Source organism: Tachyglossus aculeatus, chromosome 2, assembly GCF_015852505.1.
Source record: "Tachyglossus aculeatus isolate mTacAcu1 chromosome 2, mTacAcu1.pri, whole genome shotgun sequence".
NCBI classification, from domain to species: domain Eukaryota; kingdom Metazoa; phylum Chordata; class Mammalia; order Monotremata; family Tachyglossidae; genus Tachyglossus; species Tachyglossus aculeatus.
Genome location: NC_052067.1, coordinates 147,595,757 through 147,608,661, shown reverse-complemented (window position 1 = coordinate 147,608,661; position 12,905 = coordinate 147,595,757). Strand labels below are relative to the sequence as shown.

The following is a 12,905-nucleotide window of genomic DNA, read 5'->3' as shown; positions in this document are numbered from 1 at the left end:
AAATATCCTTTGGGAGATAGTCAGACAAAGTGTAACCCAGTTATCTTGAATCCACCTCAGTGCCAATAGCAGTGCCTAGCACATAGTAAACACTTAACAAATACCATTTTTATTACTATTACCAACATGACATCATGTAACCAAAGTAAGCGGGACTCCAACACTGTTTATATCTGCAGGAACTATCACAAATACCGCAACCAAGTCCTCAGTTTTCATCAACCGTGCTGATTTGCTATCATCAGCCGGCAGGATAAAACACCAGATAACAAAGTTCTCCAATGCAGTTCTCCACCATTGGAGTAATGATCAGCCACACAACTTCACTGGCTGGAATTGTGAAGTAATTCAGTCAGTCGTATTTATTGAGCGCCTGACTTTGTGTCTCTCTTTATTGCTGTATTGTACTTTGCAAGGGTTTAGTACAGTGCTCTGCAGACAGTAAGCGCTCAATAAATGCGATTGAATGATTCAATGAATGAATGTGTGTCGAGCACTGTACTAAACACTTCCGAGAATGCAAGATAGCAACACATTCCCTGCCCACAACGAGCTGAGAAAAAAGGCTAATAGGATACAAAAGTAGCTGCCAAATGGCGACATGAAGCAAGGCATTCCCAAGCACACCAATTCAAAGAGGTTGCAAAATGTATAGTGGGAAAGCAACTGGTCTTTTCCATCACGTCTGCAAACATGATTATCTCCATCAGTAGCATTTTTGGATATAAAGGAAGGTTAGATAAGTGGGTTTATTTCACAGCTATTTTTCTTGGGGAAAAATATCAAGGGACTTTAAAGAATTACAAATAGTTTGACATTGTCAATCTTAAAATGTCCCTTTTTTTTACAGAGTTTTTATAATTTTGAAATTGAAAGTATCTTTTTGTTGGCTGTAGATCTTAAATACTTTTTGATTTGGGTTTTTTTTTGGTATGGTATTTAAATATTTATTATGTGTCAAGCGCTGTACTAAGTGCTGGGGTAGATGCAAGTTTATTGGGTTGGACATAGTTCCTGTTCTAGATGGGGCTGACAGACCAGGTCGGAGAGAGGAGGATTGAATCCCCGTTTTACACTTGAGAAAACTGAGGCACAGAGAAGTTAGGTGACTTGCCTAAAGCCATTCAGCAAGCAGTTGTCAGAGCCAGGATTAGAACCTACGTTCTCTGACTCCACTTCTATTTATTTTATTAATATGTTTTGTTTTGTTGTCTGTCTCCCCCTCCTAGACTGTGAGCCCGCTGTTGGCTCACAGTCATACTTCATGCTGCTGCCCGGATTATCTTTGTCCAGAAACGCTCTGGACATATTACTCCCCTCCTCAAAAACCTCCAATGGCTACCGATCAATCTGCGCATCAGGCAGAAACTCCTCACCCTGGGCTTCAAGGCTGTCCATCACCTCGCCCCCTCCTACCTCACCTCCCTTCTCTCCTTCTCCAGCCCAGCCCGCACCCTCCGCTCCTCCACCACTAATCTCCTCACTGTACCTCGCTCTCGCCTGTCCCGCCATCGACCCCCGGCCCACGTCATCCCCCGGGCCTGGAATGCCCTCCCTCTGCCCATCCGCCAAGCTAGCTCTCTTCCTCCCTTCAAGGCCCTGCTGAGAGCTCACCTCCTCCAGGAGGCCTTCCCAGACTGAGCCCCTTCTTTCCTCTCCCCCTCGTCCCCCTCTCCATCCCCCCGTCTTACCTCCTTCCCTTCCCCACAGCACCTGTATATATGTATATATGGTTGTACATATTTATTACTCTATTTATTTATTTATTTATTTATTTTACTTGTACATTTCTATCCTACTTATTTTATTTTGTTGGTATGTTTGGTTCTGTTCTCTGTCTCCCCCTTTTAGACTGTGAGCCCACTGTTGGGTAGGGACTGTCTCTATGTGATGCCAATTTGTACTTCCCAAGCGCTTAGTACAGTGCTCTGCACATAGTAAGCGCTCAATAAATACGATTGATTGATTGATTGATTGATTGTTGGGTAGGGACTGTTTCTATATGTTGCCAACTTGTACTTCCCAAGCGCTTAGTACAGTGCTCTGCACACAGTAAGGGCTCAATAAATACGATTGAATGAATGAACTAGGCCTGGTATTTCCCAACACTTGGATAAAGGCATTAATTTGAAATATTTGCCTTGCTAGATGTCGTAGTTTTCTTTCATACATTTTCTCTTGAGTAGTTTTATCCATTCTGTTTTTTAGGATGCTGTCTTGATGCAATTTTGTGCCAACAAATTAGATAAGAAGGACTTCTTTGGGAAATCGGATCCTTTTTTGGTCTTTCATCGAAGCAATGAAGATGGCAGGTATATAAGCTATTTTCTATTTGTTTTCTAAATAGAAATAATATAAATATGGTGACTTGGTCACAAAGTACTGAAGAAAATTAAATCATGCAATTAAATATTATTTAATTTTTGCAGTGAACTATTTCAATTGTTTAAATAGACCCCAGCTACATCATTATTTCATATCCTTCAGTAGTCATAGAATACAAATGTTAGTTCATTCTCTGGGGTAAATTTGTGACAGGACTAAAAATATCTGCACAGAGGCACAGAATATGCTTGCAATTGCTTTTAATCCTCTTGATGTTTTTGAAGAAGATTTTCTAGAATATCTAATAGAAGATTTTTCTATAATATAATATACCAATACTGCCAGAATTAGTGGTACCCTTTAAAGCTTGTGATCTTCAGCCAGAATCATTTTAAGGCCTGTGAACAATTTTTGTTTTGGATTGCATTTCAGGAAAAGAGACATGAAGAAAAAGCCTTATAAACTTTCTGTATTTTCTACATCCATCCATCCTCAAAATGAGTACAGAGAATTCACAGACTAGCAGTAGGATGTACAGAATTCCCATTGTTTATTTTTGGATGAATTTATTACTTTAAATCTAATGATTTACTCACATTATATTGAAATGGAATATATTGAAATGGCCTACACACTATGCATGTGGTGGACTGAATCAGTTTCAGTGATTTTAATGGCCCTTTTCTTTATTACAAGCAAATTATTATTGGCAAATTAACGCTTTAAAATTGATAGAGTTGAGCACCATTGTACGTTTTACAAATGAAGTTTTAAAAAATAACAGAAACTTTTTCCTTTTCAGTTTTACGATCTGCCATAAAACAGAAGTTGTCAAAAACACCCTGAATCCAGTATGGCAGGCATTCAAGATCTCAGTCAGAGCATTGTGTAATGGAGACTACGATAGGTAAGAAAGAGAGAACAAATTCTCTTTGGAGAGATTATTCACTATGATGTAGGGATTTGAATAGCTCATTGTGGATTAGTATTTTGTATTATTTCAGTTTTCAGTTAGCATTTTTGAGACAGCTTGTGTTGTTATACTTTCAGAGTAGAGTACAGTTAAATTTGGTCAATCAATCATTGCCTTGGAGGGGAATGTTGAGTGGATTCTCTCTCTTTGAGTTAGGATTGGAGATAGGCGAGAGATGGACTTCTTTCATTGTTAAGTGAGGGAGGAGTATACCAGTGGAAAATCTTCTTTTCAGGGCAATTTAGTTTCAAAAGGAAATATGACATTAGGAGAAACAGCGTGGCTCGGTGGAACGAGCCCCAGCTTGGGAGTCAGAGGTCAAGGGTTCTAATCCCGGCTCTGCCACTTTTCAGCTGTGTGATTTTGGGCAAATCACTTCACTTCTCTGTGCCTTAGTTACCTCATCTGTAAAATGGGAATGAAGACTGTGAGCCCCATGTGGGACAACCTGATAACCTTGTGTCTAACCCAGCACTTAGAACAGTAGTTAGCGCTTAACAAATACCACCATTATTTGGACTGGACAGGGAGGGGTGGCATGAGGGAGAGAGCATTGGTATGATATTTACTTTGCCAAATGCTTAGTAGAGCGCTCTGCACACAGTAAATCATCAATGATACCATTGACTGATTTGGCAGTTCAATCCTAGGAGCCGAAATTTTCTCCTAAATGATATTCTCATATAGACTGTAAGCTCCTTGTGGGCAGGGATCACATCTACCTGCTCTACTGGTTGATAGCAGCATGGCTTAGTGGATAGAGCACAGGCCTGAGAGTCAGAAGGACCTGGGTTCGAATCCTGTTTCTGACATATGCCTGCTGTGTAACCGTGGGCAAGTCACTTAACTTTTCTGGGCCTCAGTTCCCTCATCTGTAAAGATAAGGATCAAAAGTCTGAGTCCCATGTAGGACAGGGACTGCGTCCAACCTGATTAACTTGTGCTTGACACCTAGTAAGCGCTTAACAAGTACCATTATTATTATTATTGTATTGTACTTTCCCAAGCTCTTAGTATTGTGAGTGCTCTGCAGACAGTAAGGACTCAATAATACTATTGACTGTTAGCTGAAAGTCAATTTGAAGAAGCAGTTTCTCCTGGTCACTACCCAATGAGGAACTTAGTTTTGAAATGTGTGGTTAATTTGGCGACAGGCTGAAAGCATAGTGGACCACTCCCAGTTATTTGGTAGAAGTTGATCAACATTTCTCTTTTTCCCTTCCATTTTGAGACTGACCTGCCGGCTTTTTACAGAATGTGAAGAGGAGAATTGAGCTCAACATACTTTTTTTCATTCTGCCTAGTCCATTGTATATGAGCCATTTGAATTTTCTCTGACAATATATTCTCCCCATTGTATATGTTTTCACCCCAAGGAAGGGATAAATGTGTTTAAATCCATCCAATTTTGACCTAACCTAGCAATAAACTAACTTAATGTCAAGTACTGATTGTTACTTAAGCTCCTAAATGAAATCACTATAAAAATAAACGTAGAAAAAAAAATACTGGTGAATGAGATGCCTATTTTAATCATTCAGTCAGTCATACTTATTGAGTGGTTACTGGTGGCAGAGAGAGCACCGTACTCAACGTTTGACAGAGGACAATATTGCGGAGTTGGTAGATGTGTTCCTTGCCCACAGCGAGTTTGCAGACTAGAGGAGGACACAGAAATTAATATGAATAAATAAATTCCAGATATGTACAGAAGTGCCGTGTGGTTGACGGAGGGACGAATAACAAATGCAAATCCAAGGGCAAGGGCAATACAGAGAAGCAGCGTGGCTCAGGGGAAAGAGCCTGGGCTTGGGAGTCAGAGGTCGTGGGTTCAAATTCCGCCTCCACCACTTGTCAGCTGTGTGACTTTGGGGAAGTCACTTAACTTCTCTGTGCCTCACTTCCCTCATCTGTAAAATGGGGATTAAGATGGGCCCCACATGGGACAACCTAATCACCTTGTATCCTCCCCAGAGCTTAGAACAGGGCTTTGCACATAGTAAGTGCTTAACAAATACCAAAATTATTATTATTATTTTTACAGAAGGGAGTGGAAGATGAGGAAATGAGGGCTTAGTCAGGGAAGGCCTCTTGGAGGAGATGTGCCTTCATTAAGGCTTTGAAGGTGGGGAGAGCAATTATCTGTTGGATCTGAGGAGGGAGGGCATTCCAGGCCAGAGGCAGGATGTGGGCGAGAGATCAGCGGCGAGATAGACGAGACCGATGTACTGGGTGAGTAGGTTGCCATTAGAGGAACCATGTGTGCAGTCTGGATTGTAGTAGGAAATCAGAGAGGTAAGGTCGGAGGGGCCAAGATGATTGAGGGCTTTAAAGCCTGTTTTTAGGCATGAAAGTATAGAAAAGGTTTTACTGCAAGATGACTTTGTTGTAGAAATGCCTCTAAACAAATCTTGCAAGTTAATTATTTGTTCCTTATTCACTTTTTGTGTGTGTTTGTGTGTTTTCTTGAGGACAGAACTATCAAAATAGAAGTATATGACTGGGATAGAGATGGAAGGTAAGGCATAATCTTATTGTTATATAAAAAACCCTTAATAAATGTGACGATTTAAAAGGCATTTTTATTTCCAGCTTTCAGATCTTATTTTTCTCTTCAGTTGTGCTTTTTTAATATTAAAGTTACAGATCCACTAACTAGCAAAAGGTACTAACTCCTTTCAGCCTTTCATATGACTGGAACATTTGTTAATATGTATTAAAGTGGTTGAGAGTTTAACCCTTCCCAAATTTGTTCCCATTGTTGCTAGTTCGTAGAAGCTTTGTTTATGCAGATTGCATATGTGATGCAAAATAAACTTAGGCTTTTTGGGTTTTTTTTTCTTTGTGAGCCCTTCTCCCTTTGTTGGCTAAATCCCGAGTATATCACCTGAACTCTTGAGAAATGTCAACAATTTGGCTTTTGTTTTGATACAGAATCTCATTAAGTTATTGGGAGAATAAAGTTAAGAGTTTAAAGTGATTCTCCCAGGATAAACAAGAAAGTGAGAGATGACAAGTGAGGGATAAGTAGCTGGAATAGAAATAAAATTGAGAATGAGTGGATACTTCAGGTTTCTCATCTCATTTGTCTTTCCAAGGCAATGAAAAAGTTATCAATTTATCTGAAAGAAACTAGAATCAAAAGTGTGGGCTCAACTCAACTCAGACCTGTTAGAAGCTACTTAGCTTTGAAGGGGAGAACTGGTTTTAAGATATCATTTTCATTTCTTCTGGAGTTGTAGTTTAGACCTCTCTGTTCTGAATGATGTACTTCACTTGTGATCCAGGACATTAAAAAACTAGTCAACAACTCCTGAGCATCAGGATTATTGGATTTTGAAGCCAAGGTTATAGAACTACAAATACATGGGAATTTTTGTTTTCATCTGCCATTTGTATATATTCATATCATCATTAAAGTGTAAGCTCCCTGTGGATAGGGTTCATGTCTTAAGCTTCCCGTGTACATCCCAAGAGCTTAGTACAGTGCTCTTCATACAGTAAGCGCTTAATAAATATGAATGAATGAATAAATCATTCCATTCAGTAGGCATTCAACAATCGATCCATCTGATAATAATGTGTATTGAGTGTTTACTGTGTGCTGAATGCAGTACTCTGGGCAATACCAGAGTATTGGGGGAAGCAGCGTGGCTCTGTGGAAAGAGCACGGGCTTTGGAGTCAGAGGCCATGGATTCAAATCCCAGCTCCGTCAACTGTCAGCTGTGTGACTTTGGGCAAGTCACTTAGCTTCTCTGTGCCTCAGTTACCTCATCTGTAAAATGGGGATTGACTGTGAGCCCCCCGTGGGGCAACCTGATCACCTTGTAACCTCCCAAGTGCTTAGAACAGTGCTTTGCACATAGCACTTAATAAAGTGGAGAAGCAGCGTGGCTCAGTGGAAAGAGCATGGGCTTTGGAGTCACAGTTCATGGGTTCAAATCCCGGCTCCACCAATTGTCAGCTGTGTGACTTTGGGCAAGTCACTTTACTTCTCTGTGCCTCAGTTACCTCATCTGTAAAATGGGGATTAAGATTGTGAGCCCCCCGTGGGACAACCTGATCACTTTGTAACCTCCCCAGTGCTTAGAACAGTGCTTTGCACGTAGTAAGTGCTTAATAAATGTCATTAATAAATGTTATTATTATTATTATTATTATTATTATTATTATTATTATTATTACCCCTTTCCAGGTAGCAGTAGGTACGGTATTTCCCCCTCTAAACTGTATGCCCTTGTGGGCAGGGAATGTGTCTTTGTGTCTACCAACTCTATTATATGGTAATAATAATGATGGCATTTATTAAGCACTTACTATGTGCAAAGCACTGTTCCAAGCACTGGGGAGGTTATAAGGAGATCAGGTTGTCCCATGGGGGGCTCGCAGTCTTAATCCCTATTTTCCAGATGAGGGAACTGAGGCCCAGAGAAGTTAAGTGACTTGTCCAAAGTCACACAGCTGACAATTGGCAGAGCCAGAATTTGAACCCATGACCCCTGATTCCAAAGCCCATGCTCTTTCCATTGAACCACGCTGCTTCTCCCAAGCATTTATTACAGTGGTATGCACAAAGTAAGCACTCAATAAATATGATTGATTGATTGAGTGTATACAGTAAGCGCTCAATAAATATGATTGAATGAATGAAATGAATGGTAAATCTTTTATGGCAGACACTAAGTAAAACATGGGAAAAGGTAGGTAGGTGTGGAAGGGCCAGTGTCTTCCAGGATGGGTGGACTAAAGAAGTGTTGGAAAAGACAGTTTCCTCTAGGAAAATACATGTGCTGTGGTGGTTGATGAAGAGTAATGTACTCTTGGATGTCGCGGAAGTTCAGGACTGCCAACCCCCCTCGATTTAATGTTTCTGTTTTGACTGCTCTGAAAATGGCAACATCAAGCAATTTGCTAAATTCATCCAGCTCTTAGAACAGTGCCCAGTGCTTAGAACAGTGCTTTGCACATAGTAAGTGCTTAATAAATGACATTATTATTATTATTATTGTCATTGTCATTATTATTATTGTTATTATTATTATTTGAGGTACATCTGAGTGAAGCTGATGTTTAAGCTTAAGGATCAATGGAATATGTAAATATTGCCAAAATGCTAGTTCTGAAAGGTTGATGGCATTTTATGAGCTATGTCTAGTGGAAATTGGAAAGCAACATGGCCTAGTGGAAAGAGTGTAGAGCTGAGAGTCAGAAGGACCCGGGTTCTAGTCCTGGCTCTGCCAACTGCTTGCTGTGTGACCTTGGGCATGCCGCTTAACTTCTCTGTGCCTCAATTTCCTCAACTGTCAAGGAGGATAACTGTTCTTCCTCCTACTCAGACTGTGAACCTCATGCGGGACAGGGACTATGTCTGACCTAATTAATTTGTATTTACCCCAGCCCTTTGGACTATTTGTAAGACCTTAACAAATACCAAAAAAACAACAAAAACAAAAAACTGTAAGCTCCTAAGAATAAGACTCACATCTTCTTAAATCCATTATTCTCTCTCAAGTGCTTAGTCCAGTGCTCTGCATACAAATACCATTGATTGAGACTGATTAGTTTTGCTAGGCCGATGAGCAATTTTAAATGGCAGAATGCTGAAGTGGTTTAAGTTTAAGGACACATATCAAGAATGAAATGAATTTTGACAGGAAATAAAATGGAAGTAATGAAAATGAACCGGAACTGTTTTCAGGGGATAGGGGACAGAAAGATGAGATGCAGCAGGGGTTAGTGAGGACATTTTTCAAAGCTGTTCAATATTCATTTTTTTAAATAACTGGTAAAATTATCCCCTTAAAGTCCATGTTGTGAAACTTAAATTCCAAATTCTTATCTAAGGCAAAATTATAGTACTGCAGCTGAGGTCCATGGTGCAGATCAAATAGATAAATTTTTTTATAGGCATTTCAAACGATGACACTGATCAATACTTGGATAAATGGACAGCGATTTCTTTTAAAAAAAGTATTTGGGGGTCATTTATTCATGCTGTAACTAATATTCAAAATTATTAAAATAAATTAATCGTAATACATTAAAATATGAAGCTAAGCATTTAAGTGATAGAATTATTAGCATGTTCCACTTTTAGAGAATTAATACAGAAACAGATGCTACTCCAGATAAAATGCAGTAAAAAAGAATTAACAAGTTTTTGTTGTTTAATGAATTTCTTCCAGTGGTAGTCCATTAATGTCTAGTGACTATAATGATTACTTATTATATTAATATTTCTTAACCTTTAGCCAGTCAATTGTATTTATTGAGCACATGCTATGTACAAAGCACTGTACTAAGTGCTTGGGAGAGTACAATATCACAATATAACAGTCACATTCCCTGCTCACAACAAGCTTACAGTCTAGAGGGGGAGAGAGACATGGTGTTACATGATGTATTACTGTATTTAAGTTATTAGAAGAGTATTTTATCAATCAATCATTTACTGAGTGCTTACTGTGTGCAGAGCATTTTACTCCGTGCTTAGGAGAGTACAATATGTATTTCTGAAAAGAAATAATACACATAATCCTCTGCAGTTAACATTTCCCTCCTATTCACATGACATTTAGATCCTATATTTAGTGCAAGATTAAGATAATTAATATAAATAAAATTGTTGGACAGGAATTCTGAAACCTAATATCCCCTTATTTGCTATGTGCTTACTATGTGTCAGGCAGTGGGGTAGATACAAGATAATCAGGTTTCTCTATGGTCATTTTATTTTTAACTTCACTGTTTTGGCCCAGATCACAGTATGGATCTTCAAGGTAGCCGAGGCCACAGTCCTATATGGATTGATACACTTAAGATCATTTCAACTGCATTCTAATGAATTTTATCATCAGTCAATTGTATTTATTGAGTGCTTATTGTATGCTGAGCACTGTACTTAGCACATGGAAGAGTACAATATAGCAAATTTGATAGATATGTGCTCTGCCCACCAGAATCAATCAATCGATTGTGTTTATGGAGCACTTTCTATGAGCAGAATACTGGATTAAGTATTTGGGAGGGTACAGTATAAGAGTTGGTAGACATGTCTCCTGCTCAGAATGAGCTTACAGTCTAGAGGGGAAGGCAGGCATTAATATAAATGAATAAATTGTGGATATGTACATAAGTGCTGTGGGGCTGAGGGAGAGGTAAATAAAGGGTGCAAATCCAAATGCAAGGGTGACACAGAAGGGAGTGGGAAAAGAGGAAATAAGGGGCTAGTCGGGAAAGGCCTTTTCCCGACTAGCCTTTTCTTTTAGACTGTGAGCCCACTGTTGGGTAGGGACTGTCTCTATATGTTGCCAACTTGTACTTCCCAAGCGCTTAGTACAGTGCTCTGCACACAGTAAGCGCTCAATAAATACTATTGATGATGATGATGAAAGGCCTCTTGGAGGAGATGGGCCTTCAGTAAGGCTTTGAAGGTGGGAAGAGCGATCAGCTGTCGGACGTGAAGCGGGGAGGGCGTTCCAGGCCAGAGACAGGACGTGGGTGAGTTGCCGGCACAGAGACGGACGAGACGAGACTCACATTCCTCACATCATATGAAGTTCAGTGGCGCTGTTGAAAATCCTGGAGCTGTTCTGTCTCTTATTAAAATCCCATTTCAGAAGCTCTAATGGAGCAGCTATGTGCAAAGGCCAGCTGGCTTTCGGTGGAACTGATTGTAAAATTGAGCCATGCTGTTGGTTATAAAATGATAGTTGAAAAGGGAAACTTTATACTGCCCATTCAATCATAAAACCAGAAGCCTCTGAGACATATTACGTAAACATAACTATTATCCCAGTGCCATTTATAAAATGCAATCATTTCAATTAGATACATTTCATGACTAGTATAAACACTTAATTTATGGCCCACTAATTATGTAGGGAATCATTATGTGGCAAACTGTGGTATATGGAAACTGTAGTCCACACATTTGCTGTGCCAGTGTGTCACCTAAGAGATTAGTGATGGAATTGAAAATGATTCCCAGGCTTCCTAATTATCACTCCAGTGATTTATGTACTTGGTTACAGTTCCTTTTCCTGCTCTTTAGGATTAATACTTGTTCAGTATTACTCAACTGTTAAATCGTTATCAGGCATCATTAAGAAATAGTCAGGATACACAGAATTCAGTTCATTTCCTCCCAGGTCATTAATTTTATTAGCTACTTTGTTTGCTCTCTTTGAGATACCTGCAATTTATGTACAATTTCATAGGACTGGGAATGCTAAAATTGAATTCCATGTTGAAAAGTTAGTCTTCCCCCGTCCTATTTTTGGCAAGCAAAATGATAACATCCAGGTAATTGGCTGTGCGACAGAAAGTCTTCATTTCTTTATCGTTCTCTTGTATCCATAAACTTTTCAGGTCAAGTTGGTTCCCCCCGCCCCACACCTCACCGTTCATAAGGTTACACCTTCCTTCTCACATTCTTTCGGCCAGAGTTTCTGTAAGAAAAAAAATTAAATGAATTTATTATTCTTGTGATTACTCATCAGCGTAATGCTTTTGTTTATTCAGAAACCTATTTTCCCCCTTCATAATTGAAAAGGCTTTTCTTAATCACATTAATTCCTTCACCAATGTTTTGCTATCTGCCCCTTCTTTATATATTTTCAAGCTTTATGTATTCCCAATTTCAAATAAAATTTTTACCTAACAGCTAATAACACTTGCTTGTACCTTGATTTTTATTTGCTATATAAAATAAAAGTCTGCCTGACCATAATGTTAATTTCTCTTTCAGCTCTGCCTTCCTCACTCTTCTTTCAATAGATAATAATAATGATGGCATTTATTAAGTGCTTACTATGTGCAAAGCACTGTTCTAAGCGCTGGGGGGATACAAGGGGATCAGGTTGTCCCACTGGGGGGGCTCACAGTCTTCATCCCCAATTTACAGATGAAGTAACTGAGGCACAGAGAAGTGAAGTGACTTGCCCAAGGTCACACAGCTGACAAGCGGTGGAGCCGGGATTTGAACCCATGACCTCCGACTCTCAAGCCCGTGCTCTTTCCACTTAGCCACGCTGCTTCTCATTAATGATGGCATTTATTAAGTGCTTACTATGTGCCAAGCACTGTTCTAAGTGCTGGGGAGGTTACAAGGTGACCTTGTAACACATTAATTAATTCCCCCCCGCCGTGGGACAACCTGATCACCTTGTATCCCCCCAGTGCTTAGAACAGTGCTTCGCACATAGTAAGCGCTTAATAAATGCCATCGTTATTATTATTATTATCTATTGAAAGAAGAGTGAGGAAGGCAGAGCTGAAAGAGGTTACAGGGCTCGCAGTCTTAATCCCCATTTTACAGATGAGGTAACTGAGGCACAGAGAAGTGAAGTGACTTGCCCAAAGTCACACAGCTGACAAGTAGCAGAGCCGGGATTTGAGCCCATGACCTCTGACTCCCCCTTCTAGACCGTGAGCCCGTTGTTGGGTAGGGACTGTCTTTATATGTTACGAACCTGTACTTCCCAAGCGCTTAGTACAGTGCTCTGCACACAGTAAATAAATGCGATTGAATGAATGACTCCCAAGCCCGGGATCTTTCCACTGAGCCATGCTAAATGTGGAGAAGTAGTGTTCCTAGAGGCCTGT

At 39.8% G+C, this 12,905-nt stretch overlaps 1 protein-coding gene across 1 annotated transcript in view; it reads left to right on the top strand.

Annotated features, from left to right (window-relative positions):
* The window catches only part of CPNE8 (copine 8), a 371,034-nt gene that overhangs the window by 191,420 nt on the left and 166,709 nt on the right, over positions 1-12,905 (top strand). Inside the window, exons 9-11 of the mRNA XM_038765237.1 lie at positions 2,209-2,312; positions 3,128-3,232; positions 5,775-5,816. Coding sequence (XP_038621165.1) covers positions 2,209-2,312; positions 3,128-3,232; positions 5,775-5,816 — 251 coding nt within the window. The remainder of the gene's footprint in view (positions 1-2,208; positions 2,313-3,127; positions 3,233-5,774; positions 5,817-12,905) is intronic.